Source organism: Melospiza georgiana, chromosome 5 (genome assembly GCF_028018845.1).
Source record: "Melospiza georgiana isolate bMelGeo1 chromosome 5, bMelGeo1.pri, whole genome shotgun sequence".
Taxonomy (NCBI): domain Eukaryota; kingdom Metazoa; phylum Chordata; class Aves; order Passeriformes; family Passerellidae; genus Melospiza; species Melospiza georgiana.
The window spans coordinates 21,337,283-21,365,118 of record NC_080434.1 but is presented as its reverse complement, the minus strand read 5'-3'; the positions used below and the strand labels follow the sequence as shown (position 1 = coordinate 21,365,118).

At 40.2% G+C, this 27,836-nt stretch overlaps 1 protein-coding gene and 1 long non-coding RNA gene across 2 annotated transcripts in view; one reads left to right on the top strand and one right to left on the bottom strand.

The window, feature by feature from the left end:
* Positions 1-4,117, top strand: part of LOC131084006 (uncharacterized) — a 31,603-nt gene extending 27,486 nt beyond the window's left edge. Inside the window, exons 3-4 of the long non-coding RNA XR_009114502.1 lie at positions 3,641-3,732; positions 3,951-4,117. This is a non-coding gene — a long non-coding RNA (uncharacterized LOC131084006). The remainder of the gene's footprint in view (positions 1-3,640; positions 3,733-3,950) is intronic.
* On the bottom strand, positions 232-20,548 carry EIF4E (eukaryotic translation initiation factor 4E). Its single transcript, XM_058025080.1, has 7 exons — positions 20,500-20,548; positions 11,485-11,591; positions 9,766-9,861; positions 7,771-7,834; positions 5,780-5,893; positions 3,157-3,296; positions 232-1,287 (listed from the first exon to the last, which is right to left on the bottom strand). Exons 1-7 carry the CDS (start codon positions 20,515-20,517, stop codon positions 1,173-1,175), a joined length of 654 nt encoding a protein of 217 aa, XP_057881063.1. The 5' UTR covers positions 20,518-20,548; the 3' UTR covers positions 232-1,172.
* Between the last annotated feature and the right edge of the window lie 7,288 nt (positions 20,549-27,836).

The following is a 27,836-nucleotide window of genomic DNA, read 5'->3' as shown; positions in this document are numbered from 1 at the left end:
AAACCATGATCAATTAGACCAACCACTAAGAAAGAACAGTAGCCTCACTGATATAATTCCACTTTGATTTAGGGTGCTATCTAATAGGTTTATTAAAAGTTTCAACAGGCTATAGCTCCAGACTTTATCTTTCTTGGAAGACACTACAATAGAAGCCACAGTAGAGACTGCCTTGTCACGAGAGGTACAAATACTTGCTGTAGAGATGGAGAAATAAAAGGACAAATCTAGTTGTCTAAAAGACAATTCACTGTACACATTTTATTTACAGTTTTGTACACTGTCTTAGTATGAATGGGACCGCTTTTCTACTTGAGCCATTTTAACCAAAGCAAAATAACCTAAGTAATACAAAGTGTTAAAATACAGCATAAGATACAAAAACAGACATACTATTTCTAGTAAGGAATGTAAATTATGGTGTTACATTTAAAAAAAAAAATCCACATTTATGTTCAGGAAATCACACAAAAAGATCACTGATTTGACTGAAATGCATAAATCTGTAGCAAAGCTCTGATGTTACAAAAAAACCAAAAAATTACCAAAGAATGCACAAAATTCATGTTTTTTCCACCTTTGTCATACTCCCAGATTCTTCACCAAATGTTACATGAGCAAAAACAACTGAAATCAAAATATCACTAATGTTATCAAATAGGGAAAACAAATAAATTAATCTAGCAGCCATCAGCAGAGGTTACAGCAAAGATGATGCTGTATAAAAAAATTGCTAGAAAACTGTATGCACCATACTCTTTTCCAAACCAGCAAAATCTTACTGCATACAATGCAAATGTAAAACAGAGTAATTTCCTGCAGGTACAGAAATGCAACTTCTTTTCTGAATACTGTGGATAAACAAATTACTTTTTTGCAATAGTAATGTTTCTACCAAGCTATTACAGAGTGGGCCAGAAACACACGTATGGATTTGGGGGGTGAAGTGTACTAAAATTCCGATTGGTAACGGTTACTTCGGCCAAAATAGAAAAATTGAACATAGAAGTAGAAGACAAAGGCGAATGAGACTTCTCACAAATCTTAGCAACATTTAGATGGAAATCAAATTTAAATGTAGTCCACTCTGCTTTTGAAGAGGCTTTGGTTCAGCTCCCAATCTCGATTGCTTGACGCAGTCTCCTATGAAAGAATACTCAGAAGGTGTCGCCTTAAACAACAAACCTATTTTTAGTGGTGGAGCCGCTCTTAGTAGCTGTGTCTGCATGGGACTGATAACCAATCACTATCTTTGGAGGAAGTCCTAATCTTTCCTTGTATACTCTCCTGGAGAGGAAAAGAAATAAAACAACAGTTTAAGCAAAGTCCTTAAGAAGGAATTAGTATCAGGACACCTGCTTTTAAGATCTGTGGACACCATTTAAAAAAAAAAAAGAGTTGCCCGTTTAGAAACAATTTCTCAGATATGAATAAAGGACTTGAAATATGATTTTTCTAGTGTATTGCATCTAAATCCAAGTAAATTTTTTTAAAATGAGTTACCACATAATAGGACAAACTCTTCAAATAAATAAATTAATCGTAACAGGCCTAAATAAATGCAAAATGGAGGGATTCTATACTGCATTCATGTGAGTATCATTAAACCAAAAAGCTGTATTTCCACATACAGAAACAGAACAGCTATGAAGAACTCATGGTTCACAATTTCAAATCTACAGAGATGATAAAGCCATGATAAACAGCAATTCCCTGGAACAGTCAGCTCTAATCACCGCACACACCGTGGCTGCAGAGAGTTGCTGTCTTTCCTTTAACTACTGACAGAAAGCAGACATCCCCAGACCTGGTCATGGGCACCTTAGCCCACAGAAGCTTTAAGAAAAACCACCCTGGATCTTATGTCTTCAGAGAAAGAAGCAGCAGTACCTGCCTTAGACACAAACCCACCCACACACAGAGTGCTCCTTAGCACAAAGTGAGATGAAAGTCACTAATGGCCACTCCTGTCTGGCGTTAAGGTAACATGGGAGCAAGCAGGCAACATAACTTACCTTGGTACTTGTGTCAGTTTGACAAAATCTTAACTTTTTCACAGTTCTCTAAAGGAGTCAACTCCTGAGTTAATGGTTTATAACATTCTAAATTACTGTCTGATGCCTACTAGGTTTACTGCAACATTGTGGTAGCAGAAGATGAATACCTTAGTTTTGCTTGTTCGTTATTAAACACTTATCACTGAAGCCTGGAAACATGACTGTATAATTAAATTGTTAGTAGGAGGCAGACACAGATTCTTAAAGGCCCAAAAAAAATGCATGTATCAAAAGAGTCATCAGGTAGTGAAAAAAGTAAACTGCTATACCTGACAGTTCAAGTTTGGCTTAAGACAGATGCACTAAGCCAAGAAAATAAGTATTTTCATTGGTTTGCATAAGGTAAATGGCCTACCATGACAAATTTAACAGCAAGTTATTCTGAAGCATCAGTACTACAGAAGCCAAAAAATACTTGTGTAATTAGTAATTGTAACCACATAATTGTGTAAATAGTAACTGTGTAGTCAGGAATACTTGCTACACACTACAGCACACCATGCATTTTCCATAGCACAGACTCAATGTGAGATAACTACTGCTGCTTAACTTAAAGACTACAGCATGCAAGTCAAATAACCCACAAATCATCAGCACTACTTTATCTGTACTAAAACAGAGGCAAAACATAGGATGTGCTGTAGTTTCACAGCACTTCACTGTACAGCTCCCCCCCAAATTTGTGTACATCCTTCTGTGCTTAAGACTTGAAGCACCTTTCATATCTTATTTGTAAGCATCACTTTCCTGGAAAAAAATTGTATCAATGCTCTACTCTTACTGACTACCCACCTTTACAAACTGGCAGGCTGGAACAGATTGCACATTACCTACAGTTGTTAATTACAATGCCTTGTTGTGAAGTGAGAATTTTTGCCAAGATTTGTGTATCGGCATCTGTTAGTAACTACTCTGTACTGTAGCACTACCTCCACAGTAGTTCAGAAATGAAGAACTGAATACAATTTGGCACAATTACTTAAGCTTGGGATACAGCTCTGCACAGACTCCACTTGCCTGAAATGCCTCCTCCCTCAAGCTAAGTGGCTTCACATGCATGGTTCCACTCCAGAGCCGAGGCAGCGAGCACGTTACTTACCCTATATGCGTAACAGCATCCCTGTTTTCACATTCAGTTGTCCATATTGCTATTTTATCACCCTTAGTTCTAACATTAACAACAGCACCACACACATCATCGCTGTAGTCATCGAATGACTCCCCAATAAGGCACAGCAGCTGTGAAAGAGAAAGCAGTTCAGAGTCAGAATCCTGTTCTGTAGGAAAGCACTCAGTGTACACAAGGACTGAGGAACACATTTTACTGCCTACAGCCACTTGCCACACAACAATCACTTTCTATTTATTGCAGTGTCTTCTTCAAAGTATTTCAAGTTCCAAATATTACAAGTGAACACACTCTAGCAGGGCATCTTCCTTCTAGTCTGAATTTTCCATTCCTCCTCCTCTGCCACCTGCTGCAAGTTCTGACACAGCTGATCATTTCCACAGTGCTGCCTTCCACCCCATCCTCCCAATCCAAAATAGGAGAAGAATTAAGCACTCTATTCTTCTTTCTACAGGACACTTAAAACAGGTGGACCAATCTGAACTTTGAGGTGTTTCCATCCATTATCTAGGAAGAATCTGTCAAGGATTATTTGCACAACATCAGGTACATATGGTTTCATTTCCATGCTGAAGTCTATCAATTTAGAGGTAAATCTGACCGCAGCCAGACAGTAAATGCTATCCAATGAAATGTTACTTCTGATCAACATAGGAAGCTTCAGCATTTCCATAAACTCTAAAGTGAGCATCAGTGATCCTGAACAGGGTTTAATACAATGCACCAATGCAGGTGCACAAGTAGCACAAGATTCTTCCCCCCAGGTTTCTAGCAGTGAAGCTTGGAATTGGCCAGGAACATCAGACCAAGCGAGGTCACAGCTCCATGCAACATGCTAACTGTGAAAGTGGTATTTAAAATGTCCAGCCTGCCACCTGTAGAGCAAGCAATCCTGATACTCAAAACTCATGGTTTCTTGTGCTTGAGACAGATACACTTGGCTATGCTGAATTAAAAAAAAAATAAAATCTTTCTGCACACTGAATCTGCAAATGGGCACTCTTTTCCTTCACTTGCACAGTACATTAAATACACGGCAGTTATGTCAGTTGTGTGGTATCACTTATAACATTTGGAAATTCAACATGTTTGCAACTTCTCAAACAAAGCAGGTCTTCCAGTACCCATCAGACCCACAAGGGCTGGCTTACTCAAGGAAATGCAAAAAGGACAAAGTCTGCTAATGAATAAATCAGGTATAACGAAACATGCTTTAAATGTTACACCAAACTGCAGGCTGCACACACTCACTGAGTCATTCAAGCTATAAATAGTTGAGATCAAACAACACACAAACATGCAAAATATCAACCAACTGTCTTAGTTCACATGCAAGCAAAGATGACTGACATGCTCAATAAACACTCCTCAGGTACATTTTTCATGAGTGTTGCACAACAGGGAAAAAAGTCTTCTCAAATGAAATTTAGTTCACAGTTAAGATCATAATATTATAATAAAAATTTGTTCCAAAGGGGAGCTATAAAGACTTTGATTTCTATTGCAGAAAACTGGTTGTATATAATTACTGGAATTAGAAGTGACAGGGTTGTTTCAGGGCACTTACCACAGTCACCTGGGTATTTAGGCTCTGTGCCATGGCTCACTGCTAAGCAAAAAGCAGAGCCCTCTGGCCTTCAGTTTGCACAGCCTATCTACATGTTTCCAAGCCATATGCCATGGCTATCAGCAGTCAGGACTCACACATGCATCAGGCCAAGCACATGCAGCAGGATGTTCATTTGCTCACATGCAGTCACACTGCCCAGTACTGTAATGCTCAATGCTTCAAATCACAACTACAGTGACTATAAAGATCCTGAAATTCTGACATTTTGGACACCTCTGCTTTGATTCTGAAGGCCTTTCCTCCCTTTCAAAGGGGTGCAACACTCCTTGCCTCTCACAACAAGGACAAAAGATGAGAGATTTGCCAAGACTGCTGTGCATTGCCCTGTCTGCAATCCATGTCCCTAAATCCTAGATCACGCTAGACTGTCTTAGGCTATTCTGAGTCAGTTCCTAGACAATACATTTTTCTGTAATACATTTACTGCAATCCACACTAGAATTTACCATTCAATTCTATTCCAAAGAGATAAGAGCAATGGAAAAAAGAAGTATTTTTATGGTGTGTATATACAGGATGAATGTGCTATTATTGCCTACCCCAGCATTAAGATAAATACACAAAGAAAAAAGTAAATCTGAAAGTCCCTTGTTCAACAAAGCCAAAACCCGAAAACTATTCACTTTTTTAAAAAGCATTTGAAAACAAATTTTGTCAATTGAACCAGCAAGTTGCACTCAAGACAATGTATTTTCACAGTAGTTCTACAGTAATGTTCTGTACATTACATGGGAAAAGCTTAATCTGTCCTACAGAACTCTCCCTGTTACAAGGAAGCATTAAGGCAGAATACACCCACATGAAGATCACTGTTGAAAAAACATGATTCAAATACAGCCTGTCAATAAAACCCTACAGGACACTCTGCTGTCAAGCAGTGAGAGTAGCATAGCACCCAAATACCCAATCAGTTAAATGCATTTTCACACAAACACAAGGCTCCTCAGCTCCACTGGTGCTTACTGTCTCTAGCCAGAAGCGATCAAGGTCACTTCGTCTCTGCTGCTTGTTTAGTGTAATTAGCCATCGGCCTCCTCGCTTGTTCTTCTCATCTTCCCACATGGGCTCAATCCCATCCTGCAAAGAAAGGCCACCAGTTAAAGCAGACTCCATCTCGTTTTCCTAAAGAGCCACCAAAAGGCCAGCGATAACTGGAACAGTTAGAAAAGAAAGAAGTGTACAGTTTAAGACACATACCAGAATGTCCGGAAATACTGTCTCACACCAATATAAAACTTCCAAAACAACAAGTGCACACTAGTGAATTTTTGGTTCCACAGAAGCATCACAGTCCAGGCAAAAGTCTTAGCTACATATTACATTTTAAAAAAATCCTGAGGCAACAAGCAAAGACAACCACCTGCTTTGCCCTGCATTAAACCAGAACATAGCTGCTAATTTTATCTGGAGTCCTTATTTTATGTCTTGCACTCAGTCTAAGATCAGCCAAGTGCTTCTTCACTCATGCATACAGATTATTTCACTGAAACAGACACCTTTGGCAGTCTCTCTCAATGACTTCCTTCACATGCAAGATGAAAATAAGGGAATTTTCATTGTTGGAGAGAGAAAGAAAAAAAACAAAACAAGATACCCTTTCAAAGCAAGATCTGATTCGCATTTTGCCCAGAGGCCTGCACTGAATTAAATTATTATGTATATGCTGATACAGCAAAGCAGGAGCTACCACTCCTGTATCAACCAGCTATGCTGCACTTCAGAAAGTCATTAAAAAGGTAAGTAATTGTCTGAACAGAGGAATTCTGTAAGACCTGTCCACTAAGAACTGCACAACAAAACTTATGGCTGAAAACTAAGTGTTCAACACGCAGGGTGGAATGGTGTCATCTCACTTTAAATATAACACCCTCACTGGCAGCTGCAGAGCTTAAACTACTTCATCACCTTTAAGAGGACCTCTTAAGAGGTCACAACTGAAGGACAGCAGTAAGAGATTGCCTGGAAGCCTGAAGCAGTTACCAATTCTATACCTGTTCCATGAAGTTACATGAGTATTACTGCTTGATGATAAGCAAACAGAGCAGATACACACACTTAATTAAAATACAAATTAAGAATTGATGCAAAAATTACAAGCAATATCCATAGATACCCTAATCTCTGAAGGGCCTATAGCTTCTTAAAATTCTAGTAAGCTTTCTCAGTCACCTAGAATACCATTACCTTCCCAAACCCAAGCAGCAGCACCTCTTCACTACAAACAGTGCACACAGTCTGCTGAGGAGCCCCAGCCTGCAGCTACATTTTATAAGCAAAGGAGCAACCAGGCACCAGCACTTCAGGGAGTACTGAGGTGCTGGAATCCAGAAAGGAAGCTGCATGACAGAAGCACTACCAAGAGTTAGGATTTAACTTAGATCCCCAGTTGAGATCTCTGCCCTAGCTGAGCCATGATTTCATGTACACTTTCCCCATTCACTAGTATGGATACTTCCACAGAATGTTCTTATTGTCCATGTTGGGTGTACTTTCCTATTTCATGCTTAAGTAATACAGCATTTACCTGGTAGTATAGAAATTATTAGGAGTACTGTGGATCTGGCTAGCAGTACCCAGAATGAATATGGGGCAACATTGCTGCCTCCCACAGACATTTTAACTCATTTCACATCAAGTGGCAGAGGTGGAAAACCTTTTATATTAGAAAAAATTACACTTAATTGTTTGCACAAACATCTCAAACATAAAATGAAGACTAATACAGTCACAGATTAAAATCTACTGTCTAATGTGTGTTAAGCAAGTGTTTGCAATTTCAGAAGTGACAACCTGATTTTCAGACAATGGGATTTCCTTCAAAAAAATTAACACCTTTATGACATTCCCAACCATGTTCCTAAATGTCTTAAGTGAAATAACTGGACAGTGTCTTGCTTAGTCAGGAAACCATCCATCAACACCCTTAACTCAAGAAAAAATGTTAGCAAGCCTACCTTAAAGAGCGAGTAGTCACAACCAGGCATTAAATTACTAGAGAGCTGGATATGGTTGTATAAACTATTGGAGGGGAAAAAAAGCAGGATTAGAAACAAAGCATTGTTTTAAGGTACAAAATTTTTAAACAAATTTAAGACATGACTAAACAAAGCCCAAAAATTAAGGAGCAATAAAGTTATTTCAGAAGCAACCCTATTTCTTTAGTGTTTTTAACAATATAAAAGTATCAGTACTAAGATGTTCTAGGCTTAAAGCAGCCAAATGGAATATGAACCTCACAACTGCTTTTAAACTGATTTCCAATGCTTCTTTTATACCTAGTTCTAAGGTTTAGAACTGAAGTCCAAAGTTATTAGGAACATAACTCACTGAGCTTTCATGGCAAGAGGTTCTGTGTCCATGAGCATTTAATACATTCATGGAATAAGGAGAATTGTTTCTATTTCTAGGGCTACTCACACTGCTGAGAGTTTTTTTAGGAGAAATGCTCAGCCTTGCTGTTTGATACAGCACCCTAGGTATGAATGCTGTAGGCCTGATAATTCAAATTACAGACTCAAAAGGCAAGAACAGATGATAGACAATAAAATGTATATTCAGAATTAAATTTACAACCGTGCAATTCAGAAAAACAATCAAAGGAGTACATAGTATCTCCTCCTCAAACAAGGAAAAAAATGCCTTTTTTCATCCCTAACAGGTCAGACTTCACAAAGAGGCCTGTACATTTTACAGCAACCTGTAGCCAGCATCAAAAAGAAAACTGATTACTATGATGTTCTAACAATGAGATATCACACAAAGGAATTTGTAACACCAGTTACAAATTTAACAGTTCACCTCTTTCAAGTCTACCTTGACACTGAAATTTTCTCCCCAGAGCAACACACCTATTTCCCACTACAGCCACAAAGGAGGTGTAACTTAACTCCTGGTGGCTGATCTTACACCTTCACTGCAGACATCTAGATTACTTTTTAATCACCAAGACTATCCTGGTTATAGAAGCTCAAAAACTTATCCTTAACCAACTTTAGTAGTGAACTTCAAACAACTCAGCTGCCCATCACATACCCCACTGCTGTCAGCTGAGTGAATCACAGTTTGCAGTCATCCCCACAGCAGGAATGGAAAGCTGGTTACAAGCCCAGAATCCCATGCCCTGTCAAGACTGCACCAACAAAGTTACTGAAAAGGCTGAAGCATTTTTCCTGCCTTTGCTAATGGGTCACTGATGGGTCCTTTTACTACATTCTGACTCCATCTCCCTTCATGGGGATCACATCCAAAAAAAGTATGCAAAAATGAGAACCCTATCACTCAATGTAGCATGAAACACTAAGATCAAATACATAATGCTTTTTTGTTCACTCTCAGTGTTGCAGCACTTGCATTTTCTCTATGTTTTAGCATTATGGCAGGCAAAAATCTTGATTGAAGCAAGTGATTGGAAAGCACAGGCCCACCTCCAGGGGTTTTTTATTGCTGTTGGAGCCTAACCACTTTCACAGACCTTCAACTTAGAATGATGGTCATTTCTTCTGTAACCTCCAACAAATTTTTTTCAGGAATGCTATTAATCTGCATGAGTCTCAACTACCAGGGTCCAGATTCAGGCACTCTTGAACATGCAACATGAGCCACTTAATCAAGGAGGAAAAGGTGGGGCCATGGAAGTGGCAATCAGTTGGCCACCAGAATTTACAGGTTCATGTTACTATGAGATAGCTACTGCACAAATTACATGTTCCACATGTCTGTTATATACACATGAATATAAGCAGTGTTGCAGTGCTTCAGCAAGACAATGCACATTTAAAGGACGAAGAACTCCATTTGCATTTTCAACAGACTCCACCTTCAATTTTGCAAGTATTTCAGATTACACTAAAGAATTTGCAGTTAATGGAGTACTTATGGGTTTTTTGACTTGGACATAAGCTGCCAACAAATCCCAAAATGATCGTGCAGATTGAAAAATCTTTACTTACGCCCAAAAATCCTCAACAGTATCAAACTTTGAGATAAGACGAAGATTTGCTTGCCAAGTTTTGCTCTTGTCATTTTTAAAAAACCAGAGTGCCCATCTAAAGGAGAACAAAATAAAAACATATAGAAATTAAAGTATATTAAAAATGTAATTATTTCTATTGTTGTATTCAAACTAATTGCAAACCTTAATATATTATGAGCATGGAAGTCAGTTTTCATCAATAAGCTACATGATCAATTCTTTACAGACTAACAATGTTTGTGCTTTCATTACAAGAATTATGTCAGACTTCATTAATCCATTAGGTAAATATTTTAAATAGCTTAGGAATTCTTTTAAGACTCTAAACTTCAGATGTTTCTCCTTGCTGTCACTGCTAAACTGTAATCCCCTACCACAAACAACTGATAATGGTCTAAAACAACACCAATTCAAACTGGGCTCCCTGGCCAGTAATTTCCTTGGAAAGGTTACATAAGTAAATTAAATCACTCTAAAACTATGTATGACATGAAAGCTTCCCAAGCATTCACATACTAGGAAAGCATAAATTTTAAAATGCAAGCTGCATTTGAAGCTTACTAATGGCAACCAACTCAAATGCCCACAAATTGACTTTTCAAGTTCTAAAAGTAGCATATATAAAGACGAGATTGAATGAAAAAAATAATCTGAGTACAAATATCAAGACAAAATTGAACCTTTCACACAAAGATGCTCTTTCTGAATCTAAAAAGCATCATTGCAGCAATTTAAAATGCTGGAATAGGATACCTAATGAGGCATTTAATCAAACAGTTGGGATTTTTTTCCACTCTGATCATTTCAGTAGTGCTGAGATAAATATAGCCTAGTGCTAACTTGAGTTATCTTCTCTCAGCAGAAAGCTTTAAATAACAAGGTGTCAAATCTGTTGTTTTGAGACCCTTCCTAACATTTCAAACCTCGTTGCAAAAGTTTACTCCATTCCAGTAATAGCCTCACTAACACTTGTAAGGAAGTGTTAGCATCAATTTAGTCAAGGTGTTCAGAAGAAAGAGAAGGAAGATGGAACCCAAAAGACTACAAGGAAAGTGGGATACGTGCAGCACAGCACTACAGGGAAGCACTGTTTTCCACACTTGCTCCAAACTGAAACTGAGACTAAGGTACCACTTGGTAAAAGGTACCTGCCAACAATAAGTGCTGAGCATTCCACAGTAACTCATCAGCTCACTTGGGAGAAAATGACTTCCAAGATGGTCTTTTTGAAGCTCTAAGAGGGCTTGAATTTCACTAACTTTGAAATATAATATTAACTGCAAGTTTTTACCACCAGCACCTTAATTTACCCAAGTACAAGGCAGAATGCAAGGTTTCCCAGTTCTAGCGGGCAGCAGCTTCATCTCAGTGTCAGCTTCTTAAAATACACCAGACAAAATCAACCAAAGCTCTGCCTGCCTCCAACTAAAAGCAAAGTCCTGCTCTTTCAAAGTACCTGGCTGCATTTGAAAACTCGCAAATGCTTTCAGCCTCTGTAACTGCACTACCTGAAGAAGACTGAATATGAACATCTGGATCAGATTCTCCTTACTCTGCAACCCCACTGCAAAAATCTTCAAAAAAAACCCGAGAATACCCAAAATACTGCTAGAGAATATAAGGTCAACAAGAGCCGCAAAGCCACAGGCATTTTTCTATCCCTGGCAAAACTACAGTCAGTTTCTGTACCATTTACCTGTTTTGTAGTGGATGTTTAATATACTGTTCAGGGCTGGCAACCTCCTGACTAGGTGCTGGTTCAGTTTTCTCCTCTTCTGCAGGTTGGGGGTTGGGAGTGGTTTCCTGTTTGAAGAGAGGAGTTATTAACACATTCCTTCTTTACTTTTATTGAAGTAATTTAGGTTTCTCAAGTTACTTTAGAAAGGGTGAAGCTAAGAGTTCCTATAATTTATCTTGATTGTGGGCCCACGTCACATAATGGAAGCACGATTTGTATCACATCTGAACAGGTCCTACAATAAGCACTAACTTCAGAAATTTGCATTCTGCTGTTCAGTGATTTGCTTCCTATGTAATTTGTTTCCAAAATGGTTTACTATACATACTTGTCTAATTTTGAAATAGTTTTGAGTGCTATTTTAGAAATACACAATCTATGTTATCTAGAATATGCACATCTAGAATAAATTCAGAGAATAATAACTTCAGTACGAAAATTATTTTTATCAGCTTCTGACAGAGCATCATTTGAAACAAGTGTACAGGCTCTGTTATTTAAAAAATCTATTAATACAAGTAGAAGATAAAACAAGTTCTCAGATCTAAAATCAGCTACTGCAAGCAGCTAGAAGCCAAGCTAGTGCAGTTATCTTTGTATTTGCAACATCATCATGAACCAAACAGCAGAATTTGATTGAACACACATCAGTTCTCAAATTTCCAACTGAAATAAATGTACTTACTGGTTTAGTATGCATTAGATTGATTTCAAGAGTTATTTTTCAACTTTCTAGAGACAGCTCTAGAAATATTAAATATACTTTAACATAAAGTAGTAAATTATATTCTCTTTGCATGCAAACCCCCTCAGGCTTGTCATTCAGTTTGAGAAGTCACTGTGTCAGATTTGAAATTCTAATGCCTTCCCATCAAACCAGGGAAGACAAAACTTTATTGTGATGCCAAGTGTCCCTGCCAGTTACCACCATCCCTCCCTAACCTGCAATCCATGCTGGAATATTACAGAAACACAAAGGAGGACTGCTGATCCTTCCCAAGAGCTAACACAAAAATGCTTGTACAGCTGACCCCATGAAAGAAAAAGCACTTCAGTAATATAAATAAAGGCTAAGTATAGCAGATCCAAAGACTCCAGACATTTCCAAGCGTGGCAATCTAAGAGTAGTATTTTAAAATTAATTTAAATTCTCTGGTTTTAACAGAAAAAAGTAACATAGGAGTGAATTAAGTAATGTTAAACAATGTAATTAATGGAACAGTTTACTCCAGACTTCCATATACATTTATCACATCAAAGCTGTTGAAAAGTGGATTTGAAGTGATAATACTGTTCTATCTTCACAGACCCAGATGGTAAACTCTCCTGTATAACACCTGACGATCTGTCTTAACAGGGATTTTCTTTTCATTATCAATATATTTAACATTGTTAAGCATGATATTACGCTTTACATCACAGAAGTTACTCCTTTATGGTTGACAATAATTAAGTATGCCTAGTTTAACAGCCCACCTAGAAAAACACCTCATGACATTTCAGAACACCTACATGCACCTGCACTCACAGTGAAGAGACTGACATGTCAAGATCTAACAGGAGCACTTGGCCAGTGCTTTGATTTACACAGTACAATAGCACAATTCCCTTCCTCTAAATAAAACTAAATGCTTCCCGAGGATCTCCCAAAGGGATCATCACTAACAAACCCACAGAAGCACAGTGTTGAAAAATTTATCACATCTCCTCCAGTGTAATACTATAAAAAGCTAAGCAGACCTTCAAAAAACCATAGAATTTGAAGAACTTACTATCTGGAACAGAATTTCTAGTGTTACCCCCACTTACTTTTGGTATCATTCATCTTTAATCACAAAAAACCATCCCACTGAACAATTCAAGACTGACAGTGCACAGAAGCTGTGTAATTCACCAAGGAAGCACTTCAATACTTCCTCCTTCACACTATCTGTACTACAAAGAAACAAGTATAGACAACCAAAATTTAAGTGTGGTTCCTTCAGGGGCTCCTAACTAAAAAATTCAGAAAAGTTACACGTGCAAATACAGTAAGAAAAATTCTGCTGATGTGCTGGAATAGCACTAGGTTTTGTGATAAAGCTTGCTTGCAGTCACAATACTCTGCAGCTGTGACATCTAATATTCACAACTAATTTACAAATGCTATTACACTAGGAATTTTAACATCAAACAGACTCACTCTTGCTGAATGCAGATGCAGAGTATCTTCCAAAAACAATTTCAGTTGGGAATCTCATGTTTGCTCAGCAACTAGCTTTCAACATACAAAGAGCTAATCCCAAAGTCTCCCTGGTCACTCTTCCAGAATTATCACAACTACATAAAATGGAAGAATCAATACAAAGCCACTGAGCACATGCAGGGCTAAACTGTTTCATAACTTCTAACAAAAGACTACATTAAAAAGGATTAAGGCAGCACAGTCAGACAAAAAAAAACCACAATGAGCCTCAACACCTGCCTGGTACACTAACAATCATCATCCTTCACACAACTACATGAAATTCTGGTTTTGGACAAACAGAAGACATCTGACTCAGCACACGCATTCTACATAAACCACCACAATATCAAGTCTCTTCAGATATTCTGAAAGCTACATGGCATTCATGAAACTCAGACTAACAATTATTCAAGCTCCTGTCCAAAACAAGACAATGACAGCTCAGCTCCAAGGCCCACCTAACAATGACCCCGACCCAGGACTGTGCCATTCCCCTCAAAAACTATGCCACCAGAAGAGACTTTTTTTCAACACCAGGCTGCCCCATTCAAGGATAGCTACAGGCCTACACACAGAACTTATTATTAGAGAATATTATTTCTGCCTGGCCTCAGAGAGAAGCCTAAACCAGCTTATTGCCACTTCCTTCTGTTTCCCACAGCCATCAAGGAAAACAGAAAAATAACCATTTTAATTTTGGGCTGGTTAATCACAATCAGCTCCTCTTTCCTTTCATCTTTAGCTCACTGCTGAGTACCAAAATGAAATGCCTGTAATACCAAAGCACTTCCTGTTATTAGTCAAATAGAAGCTATCTAAGTTTGTTAATTGGTATTTAAAGTCCATTTAACATCCTGATATCCAAGAAATTCTACAAGAAATTGCATACAACTCTATTCTATAAATATCACATGAATTAATGTCCACATCTTTAGCAACCCACAGCTTGGAACCCTGCAATTGCAACACTATGTTAACCAAAGTCAGACAGAGTCCACCTGCAGTTTCTGGACTACTTTATTTAAAATCCTTCATACTACTTTACCATTGCTCATAACTAATGTACTCTTTAACCTAAAATTGACTCTATGCACTAAGTAACCATTGAGTTTGCTGCTTTTAAAAGTAATAGAATAGGGTAGTACTACCAGATAAACTGGAAAGCATGGCCAATCCCACTTCTCATACACAAGACAGCACATAATTAAGTGACATTTATTCACCACCCACACGGTTTTTGATGTAGGAATCAGCCTGCAGAAGCCCATGAAACATCTGCCTACTCAGCATTTAATGACTCTGTATATCTGCAATTACTTGGATTTGGACACTTGCAAATTTAATTGGTGTTATTGACTCTTTCTCCCCAGCACATAATGACCAACATATCAAAGAAAGGTGTGCACGTCACTGGGACAGGAAACAAAGCATTTGCAACAAAAACTGCTTCATCAGGTTTGTTTATTAACGAGAACAAGCAGCTTGGCTTTCAGATGCTGCCCAGACCACATTAATGTCATTAGTTGTCTACAGAAGTTGTTTAGCAAGTCCAGTTGGAGTGCAACAATTACTGCCCAAAAGGACATAACCTGGCACTATTACATGCTCTTGGTGAAGGCTAAGAGAATTCATTAGTGGAAGAGGCTTTCCAAGTCTGTTGCATTAAACCAAAGTAAGTGACATTATGGAGTTTTCACCTTCTTCCTTAGAGCTTCTAAAAGAAGAAAACTGCATGCTTCAGTTACCTGATGTCTTGGAAAAAACAATTTCTACTATCTGCTGGTGCTTAGGTGTCTTGTGGGTAACTGCTATGACACCACAGTTAGGTTAATTTCCAAAGCACAAAATTCAAGAGCTATTTATTTCAAAACATTCTGGACAAAAAAAAAAAAAAAAAAAAAAAAAAAGTTAAAGCACACCCGCAAGCACTTATTACCTCCTGTAAGAAAACAAACCAAGTGATGATTTGACACACAACTCTGGAATGACTGTACAGTGGTAAAAATCATATGTAGTACATGGAATAGCAACTGGAAAGGAGGTACTAAGAGCCACCTGTTACCAATTTAAAAGTGTGAAGTAGATTTCCAGACACCAGGACAAAGAAAGGATTTCTACTTGTGACACAGCAAGGCATAATAGAGAGCAACCATCCTGACTACATTCATCATTACTTAGAACACCATAGATTTTTAGACAGGCAACCACTATCAAAACACAAGCATGAAACTGGATTTTAACTGAGTGACATCCCCTCACTTTACAACAGAAGTGAACATGTGTACAGGAGAACAGGAATAAAAGACTAAGTAAAAAAGTCACACACTTCCTCCATGGTCAAAGGTTTTCTAGGAAATATCACCTCAGACTTAAAAGATACAGAGACTCTTTATAGCCCTGTTAACTTCTGCAAAATGGGTTATATACTCATGAAAATGCCCATCAGATTTTTGCCATTTACCTCACAAACTTCTAACTAGCATTTACAAACAGCTTACAAGCAATATCAAACTACCTCAGTATCTTTGAGGGTTTTGCAGCTGCCTAAGCAAGTTGTGCTAACACCTCTTACCCCACCCTGCACTCTGCTGCTGCCTTTGCTACTGAACACAAAATCAACCCATGGGATGAGCTTCCACATAGAACATTCTGTCACTTCTAAAGCACTCTGACAAGAAAACTTCTCAAAAGTGCTGGAGAGAACAGTTCAGATGATTCAAAGAACAAAAAGCCTCTAGTCTCCCCAAACACTCCCACACAAAAGACCTCCATGTTTCACAAGTATATTGAACCTCTGGTTCAACAGAGAATTTTACATCCGCTGAAAATTAACAACACGTTCAACCTTCAGAAAATAATTTAATGTAGAATGTATGAATGGTCAAAAGAGGCCTTCAAAGAAAAAGTACTGGATTTACTACTGGTATGCCCAGTGATTGCAAAGGATGTCATACATACAGGTTATCTGATGAACAGCTCAGAGCACAAGAGAAACAGACATCTACTAAAAAAACCCCAACTTTTAAACAGTTAAAATTTCTGCCTTACATCCACTACACAGAATCAAGGACAACTGGCAGGTGAAGGCCACTAACAGCAATCGTGTCACAGCACACTCACATCTGCACATCACACACTCACACCTCCCTTACACCAATGTCCTACACAGGAACAGGTTTTAAACGTCAATAAACGAGGACTACTGCAAGACAATAAACAGCTTCCAAACTCAAGTTTAACCCTGACTACAGAATATTTCAAAAGTGAAATACAATTTAGCTGAGGAACAAGTCACATTAATTGACATTTAAAGTCTGCATTTCTCTTTCACAATACAGGCACTCTACCAACACCCATTATTTAATGCTCCCCTCTAGCTCCTCAAAATTCAAACTAATCTTTAGAAAGCTGCCAAAATGGACACATTTTCCATCAAAAAGTTTCCCATGTACCTCCACACCTACATGTAGTACCAGTAATGAAACACAGCTTGACTTCATAGGCTATTTTTATGCATTTCTTTGAAATAAGTTTGGTATTTTATATGCTATGTAAATGCAATTATTCAAAATTAGTTTCAGAAAAATCTTTATCTCAAAAAATTTACAAGATGTACAACATACTCCTCTTAGAGGAAGTTCCATACTCACTCAGATATGTTACTTAAAATTCAAAAGTTTATGATAAATATCCTCAAATATAAAATAGCATGAAAGGTACATCTATGCTGTATCATTTCAGAAAAATGCAATGAGCAAGCAACTGTGTTCACTGCAGTTCAATGCTATATTGACTTCAAGCAGAGCAAGTCACTGACTTCTACAGCAGAAATACCCAGCAACAAGAGCGAGTCTGAAGATGAATTACACTTACATGCCACCTGTCTGCAAATAATGCAAGATAAATACCTTTCAGCCTACATTGAATTTTAGGAGCTATTATGAACTTTCCAGAATTTTAAGATCCTATACCTCTATGCTTGTAACCCCTTGAGAAAACAGTTTCTTTTAAATAAAGTTTTGATTCCCACCTATGTAGGATTACCTTCTCAAACAAGCACTTTTCAAATTACAGATAACTGAAATGTCACTTGTTGTAGGCTAAAAAAACAGAGTTAAATTTACAAGAATTGCATTTATGACAATAACTGCCATTAAGCAAAAATACAAAAGAACCATGATGCCATTTCCAATTTGCACAATGAGATATGAGATTCATATGCACCTAGAAGTTACAGGTTTTGTGCAGATGTATTTTAAAGTCACCTTTGATAAATGACTGTTTACTAAAGCATTACTACTGGTTTTGTTGTGGACTTTTGCATGGTTTTACCTGATCACATTTAATCCTCAAAGGCTGTATGAGCACTCTAACAGGTGACACTTCTGCATGTTCTTAAAAATCAATCTGAGTATTTTAAAAAGAAAAACCTAGACATCACAAGAAAAACTGAGAATTTTAACTGGTCAGTGTTGCAAAGGTTTATAGGTTTATGCTCTCCTTACAGCGGTGAAGTAAACCACAGTGGAATTGGTCTCTATTTAAATGGAATAATCTTGCGGTTTTTGACAGCTATTATGGGACTCTCTACAGAACTCTCAACTCAAGTTTCTGGATTTGTTAACAGTCTGAAACATTTTTCAAGCCTCTTAAGGCCTTCAATGTATGCTACTTTTGAAACCATCACAGCACTAGAAACATCACTGACCTTAGTAGAAGCCTGTATTAAAAAAAACTAAGAACAACCCATACTCAGTTGTATTTTCATTTTCCAAGACACACTCCCCCACCAGGAAAGCATTACAGATGACATCTCTACAAACCCAGGTCCAGATTTTGCAGGTGAGCAACAGAAAGGCCTCCCTATGAGGAAGAGGTAATCCCTAAGCACACATGCAATTAAATTGTTCAGCTGCAAAGCACGCAGTGTTTCTGCAACACCTCTGACCTCAGTCACTATGCAAGTCTAACTCTGGGCTTAGGCAGGAGAAGGAAGCCACCTACAAGGACAATAAACAAAGACTTTGTTATTTACTTCAATTTGAAAATGAGCAAGCACAGGTGATAGCTGACTCCTGGATGTGAACACACTGCAGCTACAGCAGAACATTCAACAATTGAGTTAATTACTTAAACTGTTGTGAGTGCTGCCCCATCTTCTACTTTCAGGGTTCAGCACAACTGCTCATGCTGAACTGGATCTGGGCAATCAATCTTGCTGGGACACAGGATGACAAAAGCAATTGCTTACTTTCTGCTACATTAGGCCAGATCTACCTCAATGTGCAGATGGAATTAATGGAAAAAATGATGCAAAGACAGTTTTTGTGTCAGCAGCACAGCAAAGAAAGCAACAAGGCACAGGCCTTCAGAGTAATTTCAATTTCTAAAGGCTGTATTGCAAATTATTTATTGCAATTTCTACTAAGCTCCACAGTCACCACAAAGCACTGCACTGAGAGGAAGCCTTCATCCTCAGATATGTGGGTAACAACTCAAAGAGTGGCTTTTGGATGTGAAAACAAGTGTTTAGCACTGGCTGAAGAACATGGGAAGAGTGCTGCTGGCAGTCTGTCTTGCACTTCTAATAAATTACACTCTCCCTGTACAGAACTGCTGCCATGCAATTTATAAATGCTGACCCACAGCAATCTCTTCCTTGTAGGTAAAAATATGGGGCTCAGTCCACAGAAGAAAACCATTAAGAGAAAAATCAGTGCACCTAATACAAAAGGGCAAAATCAGTTTTTATATAAAACCACTGATTTTCAAACTTTGTTCACTTTGTCTAAATGCTACAAAGGCTCCCCAAACAGCACACTGGCTGTTTAGCCACAGCTGGTATGCACAGCAGCAAGACACCAGCCCTCTTTAACTGTGTTTTCTTGTAACCCTAACAGAGTCTTCTGCTGTCCTCTCCTCATGATACACAATCATGTGGGATTAGAATAACAACTGTACTTGGATCACTTCCAGCTGCTCCAGCTCATTATGGAAGTGCGGGCTGGGGCTACGTTTGTAAGACCGAGCATAATACCATGAACATAACTTATAACCTGGAAAAAAAAAAAAAAAAAGAAGTACTGAATTATCATGGAAGGTCTCAAAAGAAAAAAAACCAAACACCCCTGGAATGAAAGATGACACAACCCGGCAAAGACGATTTCGTTTGCCGAGTCTCACCAGCGGGGCTGCTGTCGCGGCTGCCCCAGCAGCATCTGTGCCTTACCGAGCCCGCGCTCGCTCAGCGCGGTGCCTGTCCCGGGGCCAGCGGGGCACAGCGCGCCGGGAGCGCGGCCCTTCCCCGCAGCCGGAGGAGCCGCCCCTGGCCGCCCGGCTCGCCGCGGCGGCGGGAACCAACATGGCCACCCCCACCGCGCCACATGCGCCGGGCGGGCCGGGCGGCCGCCGGGGCCGCGGGCGGGGCGCCACACAATGGGCGCCGCCGGACCGCGGGCCCCGCTCCCGCCGGGCCCCACCGGAGCCGCGGCCGCTGCACGGGGGTGGCGGTGCCGGCACAGCCACAGCGCCCGCCGCCCCCTCCCCCGCCACGGCCCCTGCGAGCGTGCGCTCCTCGCCGGCCTCCCCGGCCAGCCGCCTCCTGCCTGCCCGCCCGCCCGGGGCCCCGCCGCGCCCTCGCCCATCGCGGCCGGCGGAGCGGCGTCTCGACGAGGAGGAAGAGGATCAGGATGCGGTGGGAGGCCGGCAAGGGAAAGGCGGGCGGGAGAAGGGACCGCGGCACTCACCGGCTCCACCGCCGCCATCTTAGAGCGCTCGGATCGCGGACGCACCGCGGGGCGGGGCGGGGGCGGGTAAAGGCCCCGGGCCGCACGTGATTGGCCGCCCGGTGGTCACGAGCGCCCGGCGGCCGTTTGGGGCGCGCTGCCCGCCGGGAGATGTAGTCGTCAGGCGCGGGGGCCGCCGGGAGCCCCTCCTACTGTCGCCCGGGCAGGAAGAGGCGGGCGGGGGCGGGAGCGCCCTCTGGCGGCCGCTGTGGGAGCGGCACCGCCTGCGCCGAGCGCACGGAGCGGCCCCGAGCGCCGGAGCCGCCTGCGTCTCGAACACAGCGCTCTGAGGCCTCCTGTGCCCCGAACGCAGCGCTCTGAGGCCTCCTGTGCCCCAAACGCAGCGCTCTGTGACCCCCTGTCCCCAGAACACAGCGCTCTGGGGCCTCCAGTCCCCCAAGGACAGCGGTGTGTAGCCCCTTGTTCCTTGAACACATCGCTCTGTGGCCCCCTGTCCCCACAGCACAGCGCTCTCGGGCCTCCTGCGCCCCAAACACAGCGGTGTGTAGCCCCCTGTCCCCGGAACAGAATCAGAATCATTTAAGTTGAAAAAGAGCTTTAAGAACATTGAGCCCAACTGTTATCCCAGCACTTCCAAGCCCACCTCCAAACCATGTCCATGGTCACATCCACGCATTTTTCTGAACACTGTCAGGGATGGTGATTCCCGCACTGCCCTGGGCAGCCTGTTAAACCCAGCCATGGCATTCATTTCAGTGCTGTGATTTGATTAGTACTTATCAAAGGCAAAGGGTTCAATAAAGAAAAACACAACAAAAATATAATTGAGTTCTTAACCTTTTGTAATGCTGCTTGATGAAACAAATACCATAACAGTTTTGAAAGTTAAAGAACTGGGGCATATCTTTATCCTAGGGACAAAACAGAAATTGCAATAGAAAATACTTCTTCCTAAACCATACAATTTTAAATCACATCACAATGGAAAACAAAAACATAATCTCTGAAATTTGTACATTCAAAAAGTACATGAAGCTTTTTAAATTTTTTTTTCTTTTTTTTTTTTTTTTTTTTTGTCCAGTGGTATACAGTTCATTTTACCAATTTAGTACAATTTGATTTCTGGTAATTCTTTATAGATGGTTTGATGCAAAACAGTAATTCATAAATCTTCCCATTTTTTTGTCTAATATGCTGCCATATGGATCTTATATTTCACTTTACTTGTTTGGCAGCCAAGCACATTCTTTGACTGCCTGTTTTAATCCTGCCTTCAAGTCTCTTAACATAAACAAAGATAATCCATCCAGAATCTTCTTCCTCCCTGATAATTTTTTCTTCATCTTCTTCTGTGTTTAACTTTGTATTTTTATTCTCAAAGAGCAAAGTGTACAGACCTACATTTTACAGCCCTGAACATCATTTTACTGAGAAGAACTGTGAGTGTTAACCACCAAATTGTATTGAATGTCATAGAACATTTGGCTATTTCATTTCTCTCAATTCAAGGCAGGGAGAACAGCATGAAGGTCTCTATAAGACACCTATGCTCATTAACAGTGTTTCATTAGCTAGATGAATATAGCACAGCTGAGCTCAGAACATGGCCTACCTCATTGGCACACAAATGGGAAGAAGCATTGTTGTGGTTTGGGATATATTTTCCTTTGATTTGTTGAGTTTTGGAGGCAAAAAGCCTGTAAAGATGACATCAGAAGTTATCCAACAACTTACAGGAGCAATGAGGGGATTATGAGCTACTGTCATCTTTTCAAGTGGCTAGCACACATCACAGACAAGATGCTCAGAAGTGATGTGGCTGCCTTGCAAATGATATAATCTTCAAACTAAGAGGAAATTTAAGATAGAAAGCAGAGGTATCACAGATACAGCGAGGAAACCCCACCTTTTGAAGTTATAGTAGAGAAAAAAAGGGGCTGAAGTAAAGAAATGCTGAGTATCTCATCTTCAGCAATCCTTCAGGGATTTATCAGTTTCCAGTGTGAATTTAGGTAGTTGCTGGCAACATCTTCATTGTGCAAAGTATGGCATCCAGGTCAGAGGTGTGTAGGTATGAGCTCTAATTGATCTGCACACCTGTATCTCACTGATTTTTAGAATCATTGTGTTTTATGTCATTGAAAACCTGATCATCTTAGTTTGATTTTGAAACTTGAAAATAAAAAGCATTTTTAATGTCACACAGTATTATTCATGGTATCTATAGTGGAAATAAAACACTGATTGTATTTTACTACTATTAAATCTATTTCTATAGCCCTCTGAAGACACAAACAGAGTGAAATTTCTTTGGATATCAGTAACATTCCTGTTGAATTCACTGGGCCAGAACTTCACTCCATGACTTTTACTCTGTTTCCATAGCAAAGAATAAAATTTTTCTCATCTCCAGACATATTCATGGATTCTTTCAAATATTTCCAGCAGCAGAGTTTCTCCCTTTAAAGCTTGCAACTTACTGGTTAAATAGGAATGCTTTTTATAAAAACACCTTTTTTTTTTTTTTTTTTTTTTACAAAGATACAGCTTGTTTCCCTTTGATCTTGTCCCAAGATAAAACAACCAATTTCATATGCATACATTGGAAAATGCTAAAATTCTTGGATACCAGAAGAGTGTTCTTGAATGCAGAGAGAACCATTCTTACATCATAGCACAAATTTGATTCCCTGTATTAATACGGACTCTGCAAGAGTGAACAATCAAATAAAAAAAAAAAAAAAGGATGCAGGATCTTCCTTTTCACCACAACTAAATCTTGCTTGGGATTGGCTTTGAGTGAGGCTGCTCCAGCCTGGATTGTGGCTAGAGTGGGCCTTTCAGTAGTTTAGTTTACATCTGCACCAATGGAGAGGAAAAGAGTGGTGAGGGGCTTAAAATACATTGCAACCTCTTGACTTAGAGAATTGGACAGAACTTTAAGTCCCACATGATTTTTCCTTAAAGAAGAAAAATGGAAACAGGTATTTATTTAATGCAATTCTGTTCATTTACAAAGGATGTTTACAATGATTTTTTTCCCGCTATGCTCCTAGGAAGACTATTTTGCTTTGAGCACAGGTTTGTCTTTTCCTCTAGGTAATGTTTCCTATAGGGCTGATTTTCATTCACTTTTTAAGATCGTGCTTTTGTGGCCATCTTTGAGGTGTTTGTGATGGGTTTGCAATTTCTCTTTTTTGCATGCACATACACACACACAACCTACATAACTGTTGCATTTGATATGAGAAGCTCACTAAGTGACTGTACCATCTGGCTGAGCCACAACAGTGCACATTTGCATGTGGTCTGGCTCCTGGGTGGCATTTTTGCATTGTTTCAGCCCTCCCTAGACAAAGAGGCATTTAATTGTGTCCTCAATGAGCCTGAACGGGAGACAGCTACCAAGAGCTTCACTGGGAAAGGGGGACTGCCCAGCCCCCAGTGCTGCAATGTAGAGAAGCCAAGCGAGGAGGGGGGGCCCAAGCTGAGGTGCTCTCTTAATTAAGTAATGTCAAATTCAGTGGCCATTTTGTCCCTGAGCTGCAGCTGTCTCAGCTGCCAGCTGCTCTTGCTTTTCCACGGCTGCTCTGTGACCCATGAGACATCACTGACCTCCCCTTGTGCCCTCTTTGCTGCCCTCACATTCTCCCAGCCCTGCATCACTTTGGAGAAGTTGGGAGGACAGCAGTGGACACAAATCAAGCCTCATGAATGGGCTATAAATTCGTGACTCATGTGCAGGTCTCTGTGTGTGTTGGTCTGTAACACAGGGGGACAGGCAGCCAGAAAGGGTTGTGAAAAGCCTGACAGAGAAAAAAGACCTCTGCTCAGGTAAGGTCATAGCAAAGGTCAGTGAACATCCCCAGTGAGAATGAGTGTGCCACCAGATAATGGGAAATGACATGGATGGACTTCCAGGATGCAGGAGCCAGTTCACTTTGTAAATCAGAACATCAAGGCCAAATTGGAAAACAAAAGCATTGAAATACCACAGAAACCACATAATTTTTAATATGAGGATGATGATGTAGGGCTGTTTAAAAACCATTTCAACAGCAAACTCTAGGCTAAATCTTTCAGGGTTTGTTATTCTAGGCTGATCTGCCATTGCAGTCTGCGTTCTTTCCAAAAACTGCAGAGAACAAGTACACAAGTTTGCAAATTCCTCAATTTGGGGGCTTGCTGTTCTTTAAATTACACATACATTTAAATTGTTTAATTAATACATGCATCCTTGGCTTCTCTAAGGAAGCAGGGAAACAGCATGCCTTTAATTTGCACTTCAGAAATACAGCAAATAAATGAAACCAAATAACAGAAGGAACCCCATCTACTAGTTAGAGCAGGAGTCCTCTTTTTTCCTTACATGCCTCCTTGCTGATCACTACAAAATGAGCACAAGCATATACTGACATTGTTCCAGTAAGAATGAAAGACAAAAATAGGAATAAGTTGTGAATTTATATTCAGATATGAATTTGAATATGAATTAGATGATAATAAAATTTAGTAAAGTATCCTAAATTATTAATAACAATTGTACTGAAAGCTCATCAAGAAGCAGATGAAGACATTTGAGCAGGAGACAGACACCAAAACTAGATCAGCCAGTATCCTTCAGGATTTTTATACCATGTCAGTGACAACAGTACTTGCAAACCCTGCTTAACCAGGCAAACAATGTCTGCAACTCCTTAGGGTTCCTTAAATGGAACAAAGAGGCAACTAAAATGTATGAAGGTACCTGTCCTGCTTTGCTTGATAGCTTGGTTTGTTGGTTACTTGGAAAAGCAGCACTGATTTTTCACAGTACAGCACCTGCTAGCACATGGGTCATTATGGAGGGATCTGCCCATTCAGTAACATTTTCCTTTAAGAAAAGGTTAAAGTAAGCACTCAACGATGTGTACTTTAAAGATATTCCATGGTGTTGGTTGGCAGTTGGTTGCCTATCTTCAGAATTTGGACATAAAAACTGTCACAGCGTGAGCTGCATGAATCAGAACACAGCTACTTTCAGTTGTTTAAGAAAATAATTATTGTAATCTTTGTGTTTTGCAGGCACCCTAGAAACATTCCTAATTTGCTCTGACAGTGAATTCATGCTTTCTACAAGTGGTAAGCTATGATACAAGTATTACCAGTACTGGAGAAATGAAGGTGAGAACTGTCAGAAACACAGGTGTCCACCTGCAACTACACTTCAGTAATAGCATGACATCAAATTCCTTTGGTTAATTTGCCATGCTAAGGGAAACAGCTTTTCAAACAGCAAACCTGGGTCATGCACTGTATCTGCTGCCCTTGTTCTGTAGTTGGCTGGGCTACTTAGCCACTTTTTACCAATTAATGCCATCATAATGCATCAAGTAGATTTATATGGATATACTTATTCTGAAAAAATAGGATCTATGCTTTTCTGTTTCTGGGAAAGCAGAAATTTTCACCAAACCTCTAGCCTAGGAGATAAGCCTAAGCCTAGGAGATAAAGATTTTTTAAATTACTGTTATTCTTTATTAAAGATGGGGACAGAAGACCACAGGAAATAAGACAGTTGCAGAAAATACTGAGATCATAGTTTGGATTTTGAATCACACTTTTTGGGGAGCCATCTGGATGCTGGGAAAACAGGAGAATATTTTGTGTACTAAGATCAGAATAAGGATTGGTGCAGTTTCATTGAAGTTAATGGCACTGAAGTAGAAAGACAGAATCTCATCCTGCAAAGTTTAACTGAAATCATAGTCTGAAATTGCCAGCAGCGGGAAGACAGATGAAATTTAAACAAGGAGTGGGATCCCAGTACTAAGGGCTGGATCTTGCAGATACATGCTCTGAAGGGTTTGCAGCTATTCTCCCACTCAATAGGCATCTCCCCGTGCTCTTTTTGAAAGCAACTGCTTATTGACATGAACCAGTAAAAAGCATCTCGCTTTTTTAAGCAAGATGATATTAAGTTAGAGATGTTTTAGTACATAGGATAGTGATTGTTCCTCTGTGATACTGTTGAGGCTGCATCTTAAATCCTGTGTCCAGTTCTGAGCCCCTCACTACAAGAAGGACATTCACGTGCTGGTGCATGTCCAGAGGAGGACAATGGAGCAGAGGAAGGAGCACAACTCTGGTGAGAGGCAGCTGAGGGAGCTGGGAGTGCTTAGCCTGGGGAAAAGGAGGCTCAGGGAGGATCTTATTTTTCTTTACAACTGCCTGAAAGGAGGCTGTAAGCCACCTGGGGGTTGGTCTCTTCTCCCAGGTAACAAGTGACAGGACAAGAGGAAATGGCCTCAGGTTGTGCCAGGGGAGGTTTAGACTGGATATTAGGAAAACTTTTCTTCATGGAAAGGGTTGTAAAGCATTAGAACAGGCTATTCAGGGAGATGGTAAAGTCATCATCCCTAGAAGTGTTTAAAAAACATGGATATGGCACTTGAGGACGTGGTTTGGTGGTGACCATGGTGGTGGTCAATGTTGACAGTTGGACTTGATGATCTTAGAAGTCTTTTCCATCTATGATTCTACAATGACACTAAGTTTGACAACACCCAGAGAACATAAGCAGTCACCTTAAGGCGCAGGTAGTATCTTTTTTCACTCTCTAACCCATGCAAATGGAAGAAATATAATATATGCATTAATCACATTTATTTTTATGACAGATCATTGGTTTCTAGTCTTTCTCTTTCCAGGAAGACAATCAGCATCCTTCATGTGACAATGTCACCTTGACTCTTCAGCCTGTTCTTCTAATTTTAGTTACTGCCTTACTGAATATTGAATTTGTGATGGTTTTACCTGGGCTAAAAATAGAGCAAAAGAATTGTTATAAACCACACAGACAGACCTACATACCACAGCCCACACTCCATAATAAAGAAGATATGCTTGAGAAATTTCTTGTACAGCCTCGCAGATGAAAACTACGGGAAGTTCTTCGCTGAATCAATTATGGTTGGAGGGGACCTCTGGGGATCATCCAGGCAGGGTCACCCAGAGCAAGAGCGTGTCCGTGTGGGTCTGGAGTGTCTCCAGAGAGGGAGAGTCCAGGATCTCCCTGTTACCCTCATTGTAAAGAAGTTCTTCCTCATGTTGAGGTGAAACTTCTTGTGCTTTAGTTTATGGCCGTTAACTCTTCATCCCCACCGAAAAGAGCCAGGCACCATCCTCTTGACACCCGCCTTTGAGGCATTTATGCGATGCCCTCTCAGCCCTCTGTTCTCTGGGCTAAACAGGCCAAACACCCTCCTTGCTGTGAGGGCGGCGAGGCGCTGCCACACATCGCCCAGGGAAGCAGCGGATGGCCCATCGCTGGGAGCGTTCAAGGCCGGCTTCCATG

Excerpts from the sequence above, each read along its gene's own strand:
- EIF4E (XM_058025080.1), bottom strand. Across the intron at positions 5,894-7,770 it reads GTGACTACTCGCTCTTTAAG|GATGGGATTGAGCCCATGTG; the intron begins GTAGGCTTGCTA and ends CTTTCTTTGCAG. Across the intron at positions 3,297-5,779 it reads ATCGCTTCTGGCTAGAGACA|CTGCTGTGCCTTATTGGGGA; the intron begins GTAAGCACCAGT and ends TCTCTTTCACAG.